Source organism: Sminthopsis crassicaudata, chromosome 4 (assembly GCF_048593235.1).
Source record: "Sminthopsis crassicaudata isolate SCR6 chromosome 4, ASM4859323v1, whole genome shotgun sequence".
NCBI classification, from domain to species: Eukaryota; Metazoa; Chordata; class Mammalia; order Dasyuromorphia; family Dasyuridae; genus Sminthopsis; species Sminthopsis crassicaudata.
Genome location: NC_133620.1, coordinates 332,676,454 through 332,695,616, shown reverse-complemented (window position 1 = coordinate 332,695,616; position 19,163 = coordinate 332,676,454). Strand labels below are relative to the sequence as shown.

General features: G+C 35.1%; 1 protein-coding gene across 7 annotated transcripts in view; it reads left to right on the top strand.

The window, feature by feature from the left end:
• Positions 1 to 19,163, top strand: part of SLC39A11 (solute carrier family 39 member 11) — a 484,374-nt gene that overhangs the window by 291,891 nt on the left and 173,320 nt on the right. For all 7 annotated transcript variants that reach the window (XM_074260645.1, XM_074260642.1, XM_074260639.1 and 4 more), the window contains one exon: positions 3,567 to 3,737. In XM_074260645.1, coding sequence (XP_074116746.1) covers positions 3,567 to 3,737 — 171 coding nt within the window. The remainder of the gene's footprint in view (positions 1 to 3,566; positions 3,738 to 19,163) is intronic.

Sequence of the window (19,163 nt, the reverse complement as noted above, 5' to 3'; positions counted from 1 at the left end):
GTCCCATAATCTATATATCCTTTAGACTTTCCTTGTGTGATCTGGTCAAAACTGCTATGCATGCATGAAAACTTTATTTTTCCATTGATCTTAAAGCTAGAATTGCAATTGCAAGTGCTTCCAGTCACTGAGCAGGAACTGATGAATTTTTTTCTCTAAGTTAAGAAATCGACTAGATCAATTTATAACACATCACTGTAACAAATACATCAATGTATAAGGCATCATTGCATGTTACTGTTGAATTTTAACTAAAATCAGTATTTTAAAAAATTATCCTTTAACGTATTTTTGTAAATTTGTAGCATTTATACTTCTGAAGTTGTCAAAGCTTGGAACATTACTAAAATTTTGGGGACATGTTGTATGTTAAGGCATAGGTAGTTTGGTGGAGAGAATAACAACAGCATGGATGTTCCTCACACTGGTGATATCAGAGATCCTTCATATAGTCATAAAATTTGTTCTTAGATCACTTCATATGTCATATATAATTTGTGGTGTTTGTTATATGTCATATTGGGCCAAATCTCTTCAGGCAGAAGAGCGTGTGTGACAAACTTAAATGTCTATATACACACATTTTTGTGTTTGTGTGTATTTATGTATCTGTGAGATAAAAAAATATGTAGGATAGACAGTTTCTAGGAGATACATACATATATACATATGTCAAGATCTGTAATGTCTGAAAATTACCTCTGCTGTTACTTATCATACCCATTTGGTTGGGTGAACATTTTCTTTTTCTGTCTTGTAGCCCTATAAGTAACAGTTAAAAACATTAAAAACCTTTTACCTCTACATTAATTTTCTCTTCATGTTAAAAAAATTGTACTTCCTTTTAATTTTCTTCATATGGGAGAAAAGGAAAATATATATTATTTCTAAATAACTATCTAAAAATAATTTTTAAAGCTGTTTTTAAGTTGAAGAAATTATCTCTTCTTCTTTGGATATTTTTGATGTCCCCATCACTGGTATATGTTGAATGACATGCCCCAAAAGAGTAGTTAAAATATAAAAGAGGTATTAGTACTTCTACCATGTCAGAGATCACGTGACATGCCCAAGATTGTGGTTTTAAAGAATAAGCATATGTGTATATCCCTTGAAAAGTCACATTATTTATAGAATGCCCTGGAGTTTTATACAAATCAGATTCTAAGGATAATTTCAGCCTGTTCAAAACATTGCCATAGTGTATATTCATTCATTCAGCAAGCATTTATTAAGCAGTTTTGTGCAGCAGGTAGCTGGGAACTAAGACTACTAATTTAAAAAAAAAAAAATTAACTGTCCTTGCCCTTAAGGATCTTATATTTGGGGTAAAGGCTGGAAGGTTGAAGAGCAGTATGAATACAGACAAATAGAGTATAAATATAAGTTAAATATATGCATGCATATATATATATGTAAATAAATGAATGTATTCAGTTATCACACATTTTCTGGGGGCCAAAGGCCTTCTTAGCAACCAAAGGGATTAGGTTAGCCTCATTTAGAAGGCAATACTTGAGCTGAATCTTGAAGGATGTTAAGGAAAAAGAATACAATCCAGGCTTGGGAATTGGCCTGTGCAAAAGCATACAGAAAGGAGACAGAATATCATGTCTGGGGAGCAGCAGTATGCTGGGTAGAATGAATTGTATAGCAGAAGTACAGAAAGCCTCCGAACATGGTTTGGAACCCTTGGAAGAGGCTTTAAATGTTTGTTTTTGATCCTGAAGGTACTGGGAAGCCATTGAGATTTCTTGAGCAGGCGGTGGTGACATGGACAGGCTTGTGCCATAGAAATATCAGTTTGGCAGCTGTGTACTAGATATATTGAGGATGAATTAATAAGTCACTGGATATGGAGGGAGCATAAACAGGGGAAGATGCCTGATGATGTAAGCTTGGGTAGCACAAATGATGGAGCCTGAGCAGAAATAAAAGAGTTAGGTGAAATTATGTATAGTTCTGTCACTCATATTTAATTTATTTGTGGGAATTCCATTACTGCCCTTAGAATGTAAGCTCTCTGAGAGGAGACACTATGAATTCTGTTTCCCTTTTCCTTTCTTAGACCTCACAAAGAACTTCATATTCTTACATTACTTAGGATAGTCTATTCTTCAATAGACTTAAAATGAACAATTATATATTTGAGGAGGTATTTTATCCTTCTTGCTGAATTAGAGTCAACATGAGAGTAATAAGACATTAGTATTGAAGAGATAAAGTCTATCCTCAAATTCCTATCCCTAACACTTACTATGATAAAGCTTCAGTGTCTTCATCTGCAAAATGGGGACATACATACTGCATACTTAGTTATTGTGAGGAGAATACCCTTAATGCTTTATATAATGGTGATAGCCAATATCTATCTATATATATGTGATATATTTAAATATAATAACTATAATAATATAGTGCTTTAATGTTCCCAAAGTGCTGTATGTAGCTTAACCAGTTTGACATAAATGTGAGTTAACTGAAACTTGAATGACCATTGAAACATCATTAAAATTCTCTGAGCCTCAACTTCTGGATTTATAAAATGCAGTTATTAATAAGGCCTGTAGCCTCTATCTCACAGGGTTGTTTTGAAGCTCAAATAAGATAATAAGTAGAGCCTTGAAACACTATAGAAACATTAGCTATGGTCTTTGTAACTACCCTGATATCATACTCACTCACATATACAGACTTCACAGTTTGCTTGACACATTGTAAGTGCTTATAAATGGTTGTTTAATGAAAGAGTAGGTGAATGGATGGAAGAACGAATGAGTACTTTATCCCTCAATCTGGGGAGATAGAAAAAATATAAGAGTGTAGTGTTATTAACTCCATATTATAGCTAAGAAAACTGGGTAGCAGTTGTGTCATATTCAGTAAGTTGCCCATAATTAAATTACTCATAAATGGTCAAAATGGGACTAGAATGTTCACAGTTAGAGCTGAGATGCTTTCTAATTTATAATTATAGATTTTATCTCTCCTATTGAAAAGAAAGGTCCTCTTGGGCATAACTTACCAGCCTATGGATCGACTGGATGAAATTTAGGCAAGACAGTACAGCAAATAAAGCTCTGGGTTTGGAATCGGGAAGACCTAAGATACTTAGATAGCTGTGTGACTCTGGGTTAAATCACTTAAATCTGTCTGCCTCAGTTTCCTCATCTGTAAATTGAAGCTAATAATAGCACTTATCTCCCAGAGTTGTATAAAATGAATTAGTATTTGTAAATACAAATCCTAAAACACCATGTAAATACTAGTTATCATCATCATCATTAACTTTCCCTGCTTCTAGGAATTGTCCACACTGAAAGAAATGATAAATGCTTTAGGGTGGAAGAGTAGGCTATTGTCTTTATACAATATTGAATAAAAAATAGGGACTGGATAAACATTTTTGCTTACAGAAAAGATTAAATCAATGAATGATTGTTTCTTAGGAAAAGATGGGAAAATAGAACATTTTCTCTTCTTCCTTCTTTCAGGTTCTCCCTAACTTCTTCCTGATGTTATTTGCTCATTTTCAATCTGATCTCTCTCTTAACTCTTCTCCACAGACAAGAGTGAGAATGGAGAAGCTTATCCGAGGAAGAAGGTGGCTCCTACTGGTGCGTCTGATGGCTTTGCATCCTCCCGGCCTCCTAGGGAGAACAGAGTGAAACAGGGCAGTAATAGTTGGAGACGAATTCTGTTGCTCATTTTAGCCATAACAGTCCATAATATTCCAGGTAAGAAACTGTACCTTTTTCCACCTCACATTCTAGCCTTTGGAGCTTTTTGCCAGGCATAGAAGGCAACCCTCAGCCAGCAGGACCTTTCTACTATGTGAGATGAGACGTGGATTATTGAGAACAGCACTAAGATGGGTATCGGAAAGAAGTGGTTTTCTAATACTTGGACCATTACCCTCCTTGCTGGGTAATGCATTTAGAAAGCTGTTAGCTTCTCTGGGACATAGAGAGTCATCTGTAACATGGTGTATGATGGTCCCTTTCTTATATCTTTTCCTATCTTTACACAGAGCCCTGAGCTTGAAATCAGGAAAACCTGAGTTCAAAATCTGTTCTTAAACATAACTTTATTACTTATGTGACTGGGCATGTCCCTTAACTTTTCCCATTCTCAGTTTTCTCATCTGCAAATCAGAATAATAATAGCACCTATCTCTAACATTATAGTGAAGATAAAAAGAGATAATTTGTAAAACATTTTGCAAATTTTAAAGCAACATATGGTTGTTAGCTAATGTTATTATTTTTGTATTATCATAATGACCCTCCAAACAAAAGCTAAAACTTACACCTAAAACATAAAAGAATGCTTGCTTTCTTTGTAAATATTCCCCAGAAACATAACTAAGCTTCTGCCTTTTTATGCTGTTTAGCTTTGGATATATATTTGTATGTAGAACTAAAATATTGATCCATTGATTCATAAATCCTGAATAGCTATTAGTGGAAGACAGTGAATTGAATAAGAAGACAAATATGGATTGGATTGCTTTTTTTTCTAAATCATGCAGTAATTCTAATGACTATAGCCTTATTTCTGAAACCCAGGTCCATATTTTTAAAATCAGTATTCTTCTAGTGATCTTATATAGATATGACATTAAATAAATATTAGTCTTTGAAAAATTGAAATTGATTACCACCAAAAAACAATGAAGAAGTATATGATGATAACACATTGCAAATGTATAATTACATTCAGGAAGTGGTGTAAAGGATAATGTTAAAGAAATGTATGACCAGAAAAAAAGATCAGCTGATCAAATAGTGAGAAGGAAAGATCCATCGGTATCCACACAGTTCAAGAGAACATGAGGCCCTAAGTACAATTGGGGATGCCTCCATATACACCGTATCATCTATTCCAATTTTGGGGTAAACATAAATAAGAATTTCACAGGGTGGTCAGGCATGGATCACATCACTGTTAGGAATACCCATAATTGAGGAAATAATAAATCTATTGGTCAATTCTCTATCATTTGGACAACACTTCAATCATATGGGAAAAGGGGAGTCTGGTGCCCTGTTAAATGCTTATTGTGACTTAGAAATTGGATTCAAGGAATGATGAAGCCATCCAAAAGATTTGGGGCACAATGGGACAGACAAGCTTACATACGCTAGTGATTCTCTCTCCCAAATGTAATGAAAAAAACAACACAACAGATTGTGGGTCCAAGTTTTGACGTCTGGGTTTGCAATAATTATATATCCCTTAGAGCTTTCATGATTGAGATTAGCCATAGTATGACTGCCATATGTGTATTGCCTTTCACCATATGCATCTGGCATTTATTTCCTAAGTTAGTTTTCTCATAATGGCTGAGGACTGTCAGGATGATTAATGACAAGATATTATTTATTTTTGATGAGAATTTGGATCAAGAACAAGGCTGAAGATAATTTAATATAAACAGTAAGTATGGATTGATCTCAAATTTAGATCTTGTTAGAGCATCTGTTAGTAGGGAGTCAAAGAGTGCTCTTTCTTAGCCTTCCAACCTCATTTTTAATCTGAGTATTTCCATTAATCCATTTATCAACAAACGTTTCCTAAGTGTCTGTAGGTAGTGGGAATACAGATAGAAATGAACCCTCAGAAAATTTATATTTTGTCTGCAGATGCCACATATATATAAGCTAGGGATTCTAGCAAGAAGTAAGGAGGAAGTATGTGAAAGTTCATAGACAGAAAATGGATTCTCATATATTAGAAAAGACAAGAAGGACTGTTGGGCTGAGTTGTAAAGGGGAGTATTTTGTAATAAGATTGGAAAGGTTATTTGTGATCAGATTATGAAAGGCTTTGAATACCAAACCAAGGCAGTAATATTTGATTTCAGAGGTCATGAAGGAAATCACTGAAATGGGGAGTGATATGTAGTACTGTACTTTAGAAATATCACCTTGAGAGCTGGTTAGAAATATCACCTTGAGAACTGGTTGACAAATGGATTTGAAAAGATGTGAGACAGGATTATCATTTAGGAATCTATTGCAGTAGTCTAAATGAGAGGTTTTGGTTGTGTGAAAAGAAAGAGGAAGATATTACAGGAGAGCTATACAGCTAAAATCAACAAGACTTGAAAACTTATTGCTTATCTAGAGGAGGAATGATAAAAGTCATGAATTCAGTGGATTGATAATGCCTTTGGCAGAAATAGAAAATTCAAAAGAGAGGAAGCTTGGAGGGAAAGAGGATTTATATTTAAACAATTTTGGACATTTGAGATGCTTGTAGGACATTCAGTACAAAATATCTAAGAGATTGAGGTTTGGGGACCAGAATTCATGAGAGAAACCAAGACTGGTTAAAGATATAGATTTGAGATTTAACTGGAGATATGTGATTATTAAACCCAAGGAAGATGAGATGCTCACCAAAAGAGAAAGAAAAAGGCTCTCACAATATGTAGTGCATCCAAACTCCTCTTCCTGCTATTCCTCATGGAACACTTTCTCTTCCATCTTTCTGAGTTTTTGTTGTGGTTATCCCTGTTCCTTGGAATGTAATCCCGTCTCTCCTTCTCTCTACCACTTATAGACTTTTGTTTCTTTCATCTCTCAACTTATAAGTACCACTTTTTGCATGATGGCTTTCCTAATCCTCTGCCCCTCCTAATTTCTTCTGTTTCATTGACTTATATTTATTTTGTATATATTGCATATAAAAAGGGCAATGTTGCATGAGAATATGTGGGAAGACCTGAGTTCAAGTTTTCCTCTGACACTAAATGACTGCATTCTTGAACAAGTCACTTTTCATCTCTCTGGAAAATTCCCTAAGATTACTAAATTGTAGAGAAGATGCTGACCGATTTCAGTAGAAGGGATTTCCTATCCTGGGAATGCCCCATATAAATAAAATCGTGGGCCCATGATTCCTAACATGTATTCTATATGTCCTTTATATAAATCTTGATAGAATAAGCTCCTTGAGGCCAAAGACAGATTTGCTGTTATATTTATATCCCTGGCATCTAGCAGAGTGCTTGCCACAGAGTGAGCAGTTAATAAATAGCCATTGATTAATTGATTGTTGATCTTTTGAAGGAGACAGAAGGGCAGATGGGAGGAGAATCAAGTGCTTAGGAAGGAGAGGAAGGAGCCAGAAGTGTCTCTAAGGTTATTAGCTTTATGTGACTTAGAGAGAGCCTTTCTATCAATAGAAAAGGGAAGAAGTTAGAAATAAGAGAGCAAGTCAATAAGCAAGAATTGATTAAAAAGTTTTTATTAGTCCATATCTAAGTTCAAGTGGAATATTCTCTTATTGTAGTTTATGCCTCTGGGGAAGCTGGCATACCACCCCCTGGTGGTATCATCCACCCCTCACCAGCATCTATCTACTTCTGCTAGTCTGAATCTCAGCAAGCTGAGGAGGGAGAAGTGTTCCCAGTGCCCAATCCATCAAGACATAAACTGACCTTTTGTAAAGAAGAAAGCAGACTACCTTCTAAAATGGTGCTAGGTTAAAGAGCAGCAGCTGCTGGTTCCTGGGGTCAAATCTCTCTGGGAATCTTTCTAATTTATTCTCTATGTTTCTTTTGTGTAGAGTTGTTTTCATGCTGTCCTTGTCATCCCCTGAGATCATGATCTCTTGGGGGATAAGAGCTGTGTTTTTACTCTTTTTTTTCTATCCCCAGTACTTGGCACATTGCCTAGCACATAGTAGGTGCTTAATTCTTATTGACTTGCCTTAATATTCTCTCTTTCCACTTCTTTTTGTAGAGCTCGGTAATTCTTAGAGGCAGTTATATCTCAAAAAGCTCCTTTTTTCTTCCTCAAAGGCTGCCACATTAAATTGTAAATTTTGGAAGAAACTCTATGTGGGTATGAGCATCTCTTCAGGAGAATTGTTTTTTAGTTGCTGGCAACCCAGCTCCATAATTGATTTTAGCACAGAATGCTCAGTCACTCTAATGTAGCATGAGACCCACTTGATCACCATTACTTTCCCTGTTTAATATCTGTGAGAAGAACTATGGTACATTTTATCTCTTAATTTGGAGGTCATTTGATGATTCCACTTCCATAGCAAGCCTTGGGAGTTGTATCAGGCCAGAAAAAAACGCAGAAAAAAGATGCATGGGTTGGTGGGTGTGAGCAGTTGCCAGAAGGAGTAGGAAAGACTTTGAGAATAGAAAACAGCAATGTCCTTGGAGGTTCTTGAGGTACCTACCCATTGTCTTAGGAATTCATCAATAGCAATTTCCTCTGACAAATATTCAGTTTTCTCTTGCTAAAGCAGGAATTCTTAACCAGAAATCTATGATTTAATTTTTAAATTATTTTAATAAGTATTTCAAAAGAATTGGTTTCTTTTATAATCATGTATATTTTTTAAAATCATATATATTTTGTTTTATGCATTTAAATGTTGTTTGTAGGAGAGATCTGCAGACCAGACTGCTAGAGGCATCCCCGAACCACAAAAGGTTAACCCGAGCTCCCACAAAATCACAGATTTTCAGCCCTGAAAAAGAACTCAAAAGTTTGGGAACCAGTGTATACTTCAGTTTCACTAATTAAAGGCCATCTGGGCTTATAGTGAGGTAGGCTTAGAACAAAAGCACCATCACAGAGTCACAATAGTCCAATGCTTTTCCTGTCTGACAAGTTGTTTGAAGATGCTTCTGTTTTATTTTAAAAAGGTTCAGAAACATTGTGATATTCTCCTTTAATTATGAGAATCTAAATGGGAAGCCTGGCATTATAATTAGCACAGACTCTTGCATGGGTTGATATTTTGCTCAATATAACGTGTTCTTGAGAATGTACTCTTAACAGAAGCTGGTAGCAGCATTTCCAGATTATATCATGGGATTTGAGAAACTGGAACTGGCAGAAACTTTCAGAGAATGAAATCATGATTTTGAGGTGGGATTTCCTAAAGGACTTTCAGAGAGAAGTAAGAAGTACAGCTAACTCGTATCCCTGCTTCTTTTTTCTCTCTGTCCCTCCCCTCTGCACGTTGTTATCTCGAGCTCAAAATGACATATTCAGAGTCATACATTGTCAGTTGTAAAATCACAGCTAAAATCCTTGACACAGTTCTTTCAACTTAATAGCTTATACTGTCCTGGTTTTATAAACTAATCTGGGAAGTAGGTTTTTATGTTATTTTGTTTTTGTTTTTTAAGGCTTTTAGTTTGAGCAGCTCTTCAGTCAATCAATCAAAAAAGCATCCTTATTAAATGTTTACTGTGTGCCAGGAATCTGTGTACACTGGGAAAACAAATGCAAGCAAAAAGATAGTTCCTCTCCTTAAGGAACTTACATTCTAATAGGAAAAGACTACATATAAACATTAAGAATTATCAGTCAATCAGAAGGTATTTGTTAATAAGTTTCTGTGTACCAGACATGGTGATAATTCCAAATAAAGGTCAGTGCCTTTGAGTAGCTTACATTTTAATGGAAGACATAACTGTGAATAAATAATTATATACAAATATATACAGAGTGAATGGAACATAAGGGATGAGGACAATAGCAGTTGGGGACAGGACCTTCTGCAAAAGCTAAGATTTGTGCTGTCTTGAAGGGAACCAAGGAAATTAAAATTTCAAGCATGGTTCATAGCCTGAGGTATAAACATGTATAAGTTGTTCAAAAAATAAGAGAAAAATTTAGCCAGTATGGAAAACTGTAAATCTTACAGCAACTTGCATTGAGATTATGATGATTGTATTTCTGTCACAATCAAGTAACTCTTAACAATGTTTTCCAAATGGAGGTATCTTTCCTCCTGGGGAAGGAGATGAAGGGACTTAAGGAATATCTGGGCACACACCTAAGTTGTTCAAGATAATGAAATCTTGCTAAGGGAAAGAGAATTAGGGCCTTACCAGGAAGGGTAGAGGAATAAAAAGAGAAGGAGGAAGAGAAAGAGAAAGGACAGCTACACAATTAGAGCTAAAAAAACTAACCTTATTCGAGACTCTTCCTGAAGAAGAGGGAGTATGCTTTGAGGAGGAAGAAGCTTCTTGTCCTGAAAAGGATGCTATAACAGAGCCATCAAAGTGATTAGACAGTAATCTGTTTCCTTTAATCTGTTTCCTTTCCAGGCATTTATCTCTGATATTACAGAGAACATCTCTAAATTTATCAGAATAGATGACTGATAACAATTTATGATGATTCATGAGGGGACAAAAAGTATCAGAAAGAACCTTAAAAGTTTTGCTAAAAATTATGAAATTTTGGGAAAGAAAGAGGAATATAGAATTAGCCTTACTGCTCACTATTTACAAATGAATACAAGAGATGAAGAAGAGAAAAATTAATTTGGGAAATAAACAGGTGGCTAAGAAGGTGGTGTCTGAGAATAGGATTTGGATTAATGGACTACCTCTTAAAATATATAGAAATAACAGATTCCAAACCAGATATATAATAAACTTTACAAAGGGTGATGAGAAAGTATTTTCTAGATATATGGTAAATTTGATCAAATGAGTTTTACATTTAAAAAGAATGACGGAGAGTGAGAAGATCACCTATGTATCATTGCCAACCTAGATAACAGAGAATAACTACATTGAAGAAAGAGAATAGTACTAAAGACACCCAGAAGTTTATAAGAAATAAATTTCGAGAAAGGATGCAGTAGTAAGGCCATGTCATCAAATGCTTATACACAGACACCCTTTACATATATATATATATATATATATATAAATCTCATTGATGTCAGAGACTTGTTGAGTGGAATATGACTGGAATATATGGAATATAAAACACACATACACACACACAGAGTACAAAGGGAAATGTAAATTAAGAAGATAGGCTTTTGTGAAAAAAAAATCTAGGAACCAGAAGAGAGAAGCATGGTGGAATCTATTTGGATGAGTTAAGTGGCTAGAGAATCAGAAATGATTTTTTTCATTGGAATGTGTGTGTGTGTGTGTGTGTGTGTGTGTGTGTACATACACATTATAAACTGGTAGAAAGAAGAAATGGATGAGAAAATTGGGAAATAGGTTGCAACTGTGACATAGGACCAATATAGCAATATTGGGGGACTTTATTTAACGAGGTATTTGCAGGAGCTTTTTCTCTGCTAAAAGCACTATTTTTGGTGATCACTTCATCCTTCAGAATATTGAGAAAACAATAAAAGAGCAAAATATTTTTATTCTGATTCTTATTAAAAGTAAAGAACATATTTCTGGGATATAGTTGATAGGAACTCTGGGAAGGGTGTGACCATTTGGACCTGGAGTTTGTGAGGAGGAAAAAGAGAAGAAAGAGAGGAAGAGATCTGAACATAATCTGACATCCATCCTTGGGGAAAGATTTCAGAAGGTTTAGGAAGCTCTTAGGTAATATCCCATGAACTAAAATTATGCAAGGAGTGTCATCTCAAGAAAAGATGAAGAATGAATGATGAGATGCTACAAAATGAATTTTGAATGAAGAAGAGATGCTACAGAGTGATTTTTTTTATTAAAGCTGTTTATTTTCAAAACATATACATGGATAATTTTCAACATTCATCTTTGCAAATTTTTTTTTCCTTTCTTTTCCCTCACCCTCTCCCCTAGATGACAAGTAATCTAGTATGTTAAACATATACAACAGAATGAAATTTTTAACAGAAAAGAAAACAAGTCCAATAAAGAAGGAAAATGTGAAATATATGGGAAAAAAACATGTAAATAAGCAGGGAACTTATTAAGTCACTTAAAATTTGAAAATGAAAATAAAGAAGATAGAAGTAAATCCTAGTAACAAAGGATGGATACAAGAGTATCCTATAAAAATGTCAGGAGTAAAGAAGCTAGAATGAACTGAGGCTGGTAAGGGAAACCAAGGACAAAAGGGAGGGGGATGAAGTTTAAAGCTGTTTTGGGAGTAAAAAGGAAATTCAAAGAAGGCCCAGAACTCTGCTTGGGGTATATATAGGAGGATGATAATAAACAATAGAAAGAAGTCAAGAGCTTCTCAAAAAATTTTTTTTTCTGTTTTCTCTGTAGGGTGACCTTTGCACAGAATAAAAATTATTTAGCGCTAAGAATGTATGCCAAATTGATAATACCTGGTTGCCCTTGGTGAATTTAAGTTCCTTGGTCCAGATTAATTTCAGCCTCAGGTATTAAAAGTATTGCAAATGTAATTGCTATGCCACAGTCAGTAGTATTTAAAAGATTGTATAAAAATGGGTGAAATCCATTAGATTAGAGATAGACAAATGCCCCCATTTTCGCAATCATCTGCAAAGTTTATCTTTGATTCCTAAGAAGTTCTCGAGTAAAGTATGAAAGAAAAGAATAATAGCTATCTAAGAAGGAAAGCAGTGATTACAAAGAGTCAGTATAGCTTGATCCAGAACAGGTCATGTCACACTCACCTTATTTCTTTATTTGATAAGGTTATTAAACTGATTAAAAGATGAGGAGAATGCTGTAGATATAGTTTATCTAGACAAATATTTAAGCCTTTTATGTCATTTTTGTGGTAAAGATAGAAATATGTGGATTAGAAGATAATATAATTAGCTAGATTCAGAATTTTTGAAAGATCAAAACTTAAAAAGTAGCTATTAATCTTTCAGGGTCAATAAGACAGGGAACCTCCAGTGGAGTGTCCTTGGGAGCTGTGGTTGGTCCTGAGTGACATAACCTTTTTTCCAGTGACTAAGATAAAGGCATTGGTATGTGCTTATGAAATCTGCACATGACAGGGAGGGATAAGCTAACCTACTAGATGATAGGCTAGAGCATTGGGCTGAATCTAATGAGTTGAATTAGGGATAAATATCAAGTCTTATTCTTGGGTTAAAATAAATCATCTTTACAAGTACAATAAGGGGGAAGCATGCTTTAGACAGTAATTGTCTGAAAAAGATCTGAGAGTTTTAGTGAGCTACAAATTTGATAAGAATCAGCAATAAGATGTGGAAACCTAAAAAATCTTATATCATTTTGGAAAGCCATAGCTTCCAGAAATAAGAAAGTGATAATATCTATTCTTTGCCTTGTTTGAACCACCCCTGGATGGGTTTGGTTCAGGGACACTGATGATGTCCAGAAAAGGATAACCATAATAATGAGGATTATTGAGACCATGCCATATGAAGATCATTTGGGCAAACTGGGTTAGACAAATTGAGGTTATTTTAGCTTGAGAAAGAGGAGACATGATGGTAGTCTTCAAGTACTTGTCATATAAAAGAAATTTAACTTGTTTTGCATGACCCCAGAGAGTAGAATAAGGAGCAATAGATTGGAGGTTGCAAGTAGGCAGATTTAAACTTGATTTCCTGAAAAATTTCCTAATCCAAAAGTGGAATGGATTATTTTGAAAGGTGGTAAATTCCTCCTCCTTTAAAAACAACAACAACAACAACAACAAAAACTTCCTTAAGTAGAATCTGGATAACTTACTTGTAGGCATATTAACCTGGGGGATTCATTTACCATATGGATTGCACTAGTTAGGCCCTCAGGTTCCAGCCCAGTCTCAAGATTCTATGAGACTGTGAAATGTCAGGTGGCTCATTGATATGACTTCATTCTGGGTCCCATTGGCTATCTGCAGAGTACTTTTCTTCAGTTAAGAAATCTTAGGAGCCAGAGGTAACTTTCATTGGCAACTATTCAGACCTCAGGATCTCATTTTCTGCTTGGCTGATTTAAGCTTTTGCTCTTCTATTTGTTGGACAGTTCCACTATAGGCAATGAGTATAAAAAACAGCTCCAAATACCAAACTCCCAAAGAGCAGGTCTATCTTCCCAGGTGAAAGATTCATCTTATAGGCAAGTAATTTTCAGAACCAAATGGGCCTTTACCCCAGCCCCAGACACTGACTTTATATTGATGAGGCCCTCTCCTGAGGGTCTTTGCTGAACAACTAATTGCTGTGTGCTTTCTGCCAAGCATGCAGGGAGAAAGAATTATTAATGCTTAGCGACCCTATTTTGTCTTTTGGGAATGAAACTTCTCAGAATTACCCAACATACCAGCAATATCACTGGTCAAAGAGTCAGCTGCTTCTGTAGACTGACCTTTTTTCAGATGCTTGTCAATTTATTTAGAAGCCAAAACTGGCAACAAACTGGATGAACTGATAATGTTTAGAGTGTCAGAATTCAGAACTGCTAGTTTATATTCGTATATGCAGAGTTCAGTAGCATAGTCTGTATTTAATAAGTCTCTGCTTATTCTAATTTATCTTCAATTCCATAGTGATTGTTATGGTGAAGAATTATAATCAATTAAAATGTTGCCTTGTTGTAGAATTTCTTTTTCTGGTATACCTTTTAAAAATTAAAAATTTTTTTTTATTCTTTCCTTGATAAAACATCATAAAACAAGAGCATTTCTATATATACAGAACAGAAAAAAATTATGCATGACATTTTGAATATCCATTATGTAGAGCTTGCATTTTGCTTTCAAAAAGAATATCAACACATTAGTTTCAAAGACATCATGCTTGTGTGTCTCCTTCTTTTCTGTTCATTTTTTAAAAAATGCTATACTGATCTCCCTTTTTTTTCTTTTTCTTTTTGGAATTCTTATTTTTAGTTTCCCTTTAAATAAAAAAAAAAAAACAATAGCACCTCCCTTGTAACAAATATCATCAAGCAAAACATGTTAGTCATGTCCAATGATGTTTATTTTATTCTACCCAACTAGTCCCCCACCTCTGTGTCAGGTGAATAGGTAGCATGCTTCTTTGTAGATCTTCTGGAGTAGTGTTTGGTTATTGAATCAGGGTTCTGAAGTTTTTAACATTATTTTTCTTTAGAATGTTTTAGTTATAAAATTTTTTCTGGTTTTATTTATCTCTCTTTACATTCAGGTGTCTCTGAATCCATCCCTTTTGTCATTTCTTATGATACAATAATATTCCATTGCATTCTTAATACCATAATTTTTCACCTCCCATTGGTAGACAGATTTTTAGTTTCTGATTCTTTGCTACAACAAAAAGGGTTACTATAAATATTTCTTTACATTTGGAAACTTTCCTTATTTCTTTGCTTGCTTTGGTGTATATATACCCAACAGTGGTATTTCTCATTGAAAGGATATATACATTTTAGAGACTTTGGGAGTACATGTCCAAATTCTTTCCAGAATGGTTAGGCTAAGTCTTAACCTTACTAGCAGTACATTAGTCTTCCTGTTTTCCTACATACCTTCCAAAATTATTGTTTTCCTTTTTTTTTTTTAAAGTCAGCTTTGCAAATCTGAGAAGGGACTTCATAGTTATTTTAATTTGTACTTTTCTTATTATTTGTAATTTTAAACATTTTCTCCCCTATGGTTTAGATTCTTTCTTTATATCCTTTATATCCTGTTCACATCAAAACTCTTGGGAAATGTCTCTCCTTTTTATATATTTGAACCCATTTCCTATGTACCTTAGATACCAGATCCCTATTTTGATGAGACCAGTATTCTGTAGGACACCATCATCATACAGTACTAGTTGAATAGACTAGATCCTTTGGATTGTATTAATATGTATGTACAGGAAAAAGCAGAGGCTTCATATGAGTGTGTGTGTGTGTGTGTGTGTTTAACAGAGAAACTTGTTACGTGTTTTTTCCCTAGTTAACTGCTTCCCTTCTAATCTTAACTGCATGATTTTATTTGTGCAGAAGCTTTTCAATTTTATCAAATTTATCAAATTATCAAAATTGTCCATATCTTCTATGAAGTTTTTGGACCTTTTCATCTCAGTGTTTTTCAAATTGGCTACATTTCAAGTTGGTGATTTTCAGTTTAACTTCACATTTAATGTGCTTGTGTCATGACTTTGCAGAACAACTTCCATGGCTTTTGGATCACATCTTGTTGATATGGAAACCAATACAAAGTGAAATTACTAAGATTGAGTGGGCAGAAAGAAAATGAAATAAAGAGTCATGACTTAAGTCCATTTAAAACCCTCTATTTTTGTGGTGATGATCCCAGACTTCTCTTGACACTCTGAAACTTTTATAACTACTTTAAAAAAAAAAAAACAAAACACCAGGCCTGTGATCATCTCACTCTGTGGAAAAGACACATCTCTCCTAAATGTTTTGGCTATTCAATTGCCTGAAAGGTAGGGGGCTCTTTCAAAGTCTCTTCCAACTTCATTAAGTTTTGGCAAGCTCATTTTGTACTTAGAGAATGTTGCTTATGTAAGTTTACTTCCATTTCTTTTCCTGGACTAAGCCATGTCATAATAATTTCCTATCCTAAATTCCTGTTTCTGAAAAACTGCTGACACTTAGCATTTTTTTCTTCCATGTCCCGGAGAGGTGCTCTGAAGCATTTGGTCTAGGCAGCTTAGAACACGTGGCTTAGGAATCTCAAAATGAGCACTGGGACTTATCTGCTTTCAGCTTTGATAATTACTTGGTTATGAGCAAATCCAGGTAACATCAAAATGAGAGGCTTTCTGGCTATCTTGTTAGGATTTCCACTAGAGAGGGGAGAGGAAACTCTAGAAGGCCAGTTTGGATATTAGTTCCTGGTTCTACTCAAGTATTTGGAGAAGAAATTCATAATTAATATAAAAAATTAGGTTTGAGAATCCTCTGTAGATATTATTGATGTTCAGTTCTTTCTGACCATAAATTGTAAACTGGATATGAGAGCTAGAATACTTGCTTACTTTCTCTGGGTCTTATTTCCCCATCTGTAAAATGGGATTGATAATCTGGACCATACAGTATTTCATAGGAATGATGTGAGGATAGGATACTAAAGGTTGTCTAATTGCTTTGAAAATAAGAGTATGACCCTAAGAGAGCAAAGATGCAACAAAGCTCGAGTTTATTCCAAAATATTCATAATAGCACTCCTTTGGTGGCAGGTAATAGAAAACTAAGTAGATTCCCATTGGCATATGAATAGAAAAGAATAGTATAGAATATTATGCAACAAAATATTATTATAGTGAGGAAAAAATGGAGAGATCTGTATGAATAGTTGTACAGTAAAATAAGCATAACTTAAAAGACAGTATATTCAATGACTACAAGAATCTAAGGAAGAAAGGAAATCACAAAAATGGAAAGATTATTCTAATTGAAAAATTAATGATGATCCCAGATAATAATTAAACCTAATTTCTTATTCATGTCAAAGAGGCAGGGGACACCTAGGAAAGAATATTCCTAACATTAATGTGAAAGATTACTATGCTTAGAATTTTTTGTTTTGTTTTGTTTTTGTTTTTTTACTTAATTGCTTTTCTTTGTTATAAGAAAGAATTCAATCTGGAAAATATAGGAATGGCTTTTTTCCCCCAAAAAATGATTATGTCATAAAAATAAAAAGCATTAAAAATTCTTTTTTAATAAGAAAGAAAATAAAAAGATTCTCGCCTTCTTCCTCTCAGAGAAGTGGAGAATTATGAGAATAGAAGAGAATATACACTTTCAGATTAGTCTTTATGTGAGATGATTTCTCTTAAGTTTTTCCTTGTGTAAAAGATAAGCTCAAGAACATGGGGAGGGGGAAAAGTAAGGAGGTTGGAGGCAAAGGGGAAGTGAATAGGAATAAAATAAAAGTCAGCAAGTTTTTTGTTTGTTTGTATTTTTAAGAAATAAATGTATGTATAAAGAAAAGCTACTTTTATTCAATTGCAGCTGTTGGGAGAAGAGTCAGTGTCCCAAATTCTGCTTTGTTTTAGTTGCACAATGTTAATTGTATAACATTCTTCTCATACACTGATTAAAATTCAAAACTGTTGCTTTTGCATTTTCTTGATCATTTCTTTGTGAGTAGGAATTTTTATTTTTTTATTTTTTATTTTTTTTGTCTTTATTGCCTGGTAATGATGGGGGTTGAAGTCCCTTTAAGATTCCTGATTGCCCAACCCATGGCTGACCTTGATTCATAAATCCTGGTCAAAGGCACCCTTTGAATATCCAGGCCCAGCCCCCCATCTCAGCTCAGCTTCCTCCAGCCTTCACCTGATCTGAGCTAACTGAAAAACCCGCAGAGAACTTAGGGGTACCACCCATCATCTTTTGGGTATAAAAGAGGTGAGCCGGAACTCCCTCTTTGCAGGAGCCTTCCAGCCCTGTAAGGGTTCCTGCCCGCCCAGCGGCCACCTCTGGCCCTGGCGTCTTTCTAACTGAGCTTTACTTCCAAATTCCTACGATAAACTTTTTATTTATCAGTCTAGGTTTTCGGGCCTGTAAATTCATTTACAGGGGACACTGTGCCTCATGGGATTATCTGTGTGCCGAGAAATGGGGTTCCCCTTTCCTTTCCCTCATTAGTAACACTGCCTCGCACATAGTAGACACTTAATAAATGCTGCTAAATTGAATTATCATTTTTCCCATGACCCTCTTCTCCCCCAGTCTTACCCAGCTCTGAGATATTTGAGCATGTGAATTTCCACAGAATGATTAGATCTAGTTAAGTATAGTCTTCATCTTAAAATGCACAAGACTCTCAAATTGGAGTATGGCTTCTTTTTATCTTTTGTGCATTTGCTTTTCTACAAGTTCAGGCTTCTGGAAGGAAATGTAACATATAGTAGAAAATCTTCTTCAGTGCTTTGCTCCCCTATCTTCCCCATCCTTCTTTCCTTTTCTGTTCCTTTTCCTTATCTTCTGCCTCCAAGTTCAAGAACCAGTACTAGGGAGCTACTCCTTCCTTTTGATAACACTAAAATATTAGGAAGGTAATATGTTCTTCTGTGTTATATAAAAAGACTGCATAAAGAGGGCATTGCTTAAATCACAGGAATGAAATATGGAAATTCCGAGCACTGTTTCTTTGGTGGGAGAGCTGTTTAGAGTCAGATGGGGTCTTCTCATTGTCCCTCAGACAGGAAGTTGACCCCATCAGCAGTAACAATTAATCTTACACAAATTAGATTTCATCTTCTGGTAATTCTGAAGAGGGCTTTATTACTTTTAGAAAAGGAAACATGGAAAGACAAGGATTTGCCTGAGCTCTTCCCTAAACACCCCAGATGCCTCTATTTTGTGCTCTAAACAAATTCGACAGAACTCAACAAAAAGATGGAGTGAAACAATTTTCCAGCCCAAGACAACTTAGAAGGTTGACAGGAAAGATTTGTTGTACCAGGAGCCATGCTGGCTCAGACCAGGCTCCAGCAAACCAGCAGGAGGCCTTGGGGTAGCTTCCAAACCTCTCAGCCCACAGAGA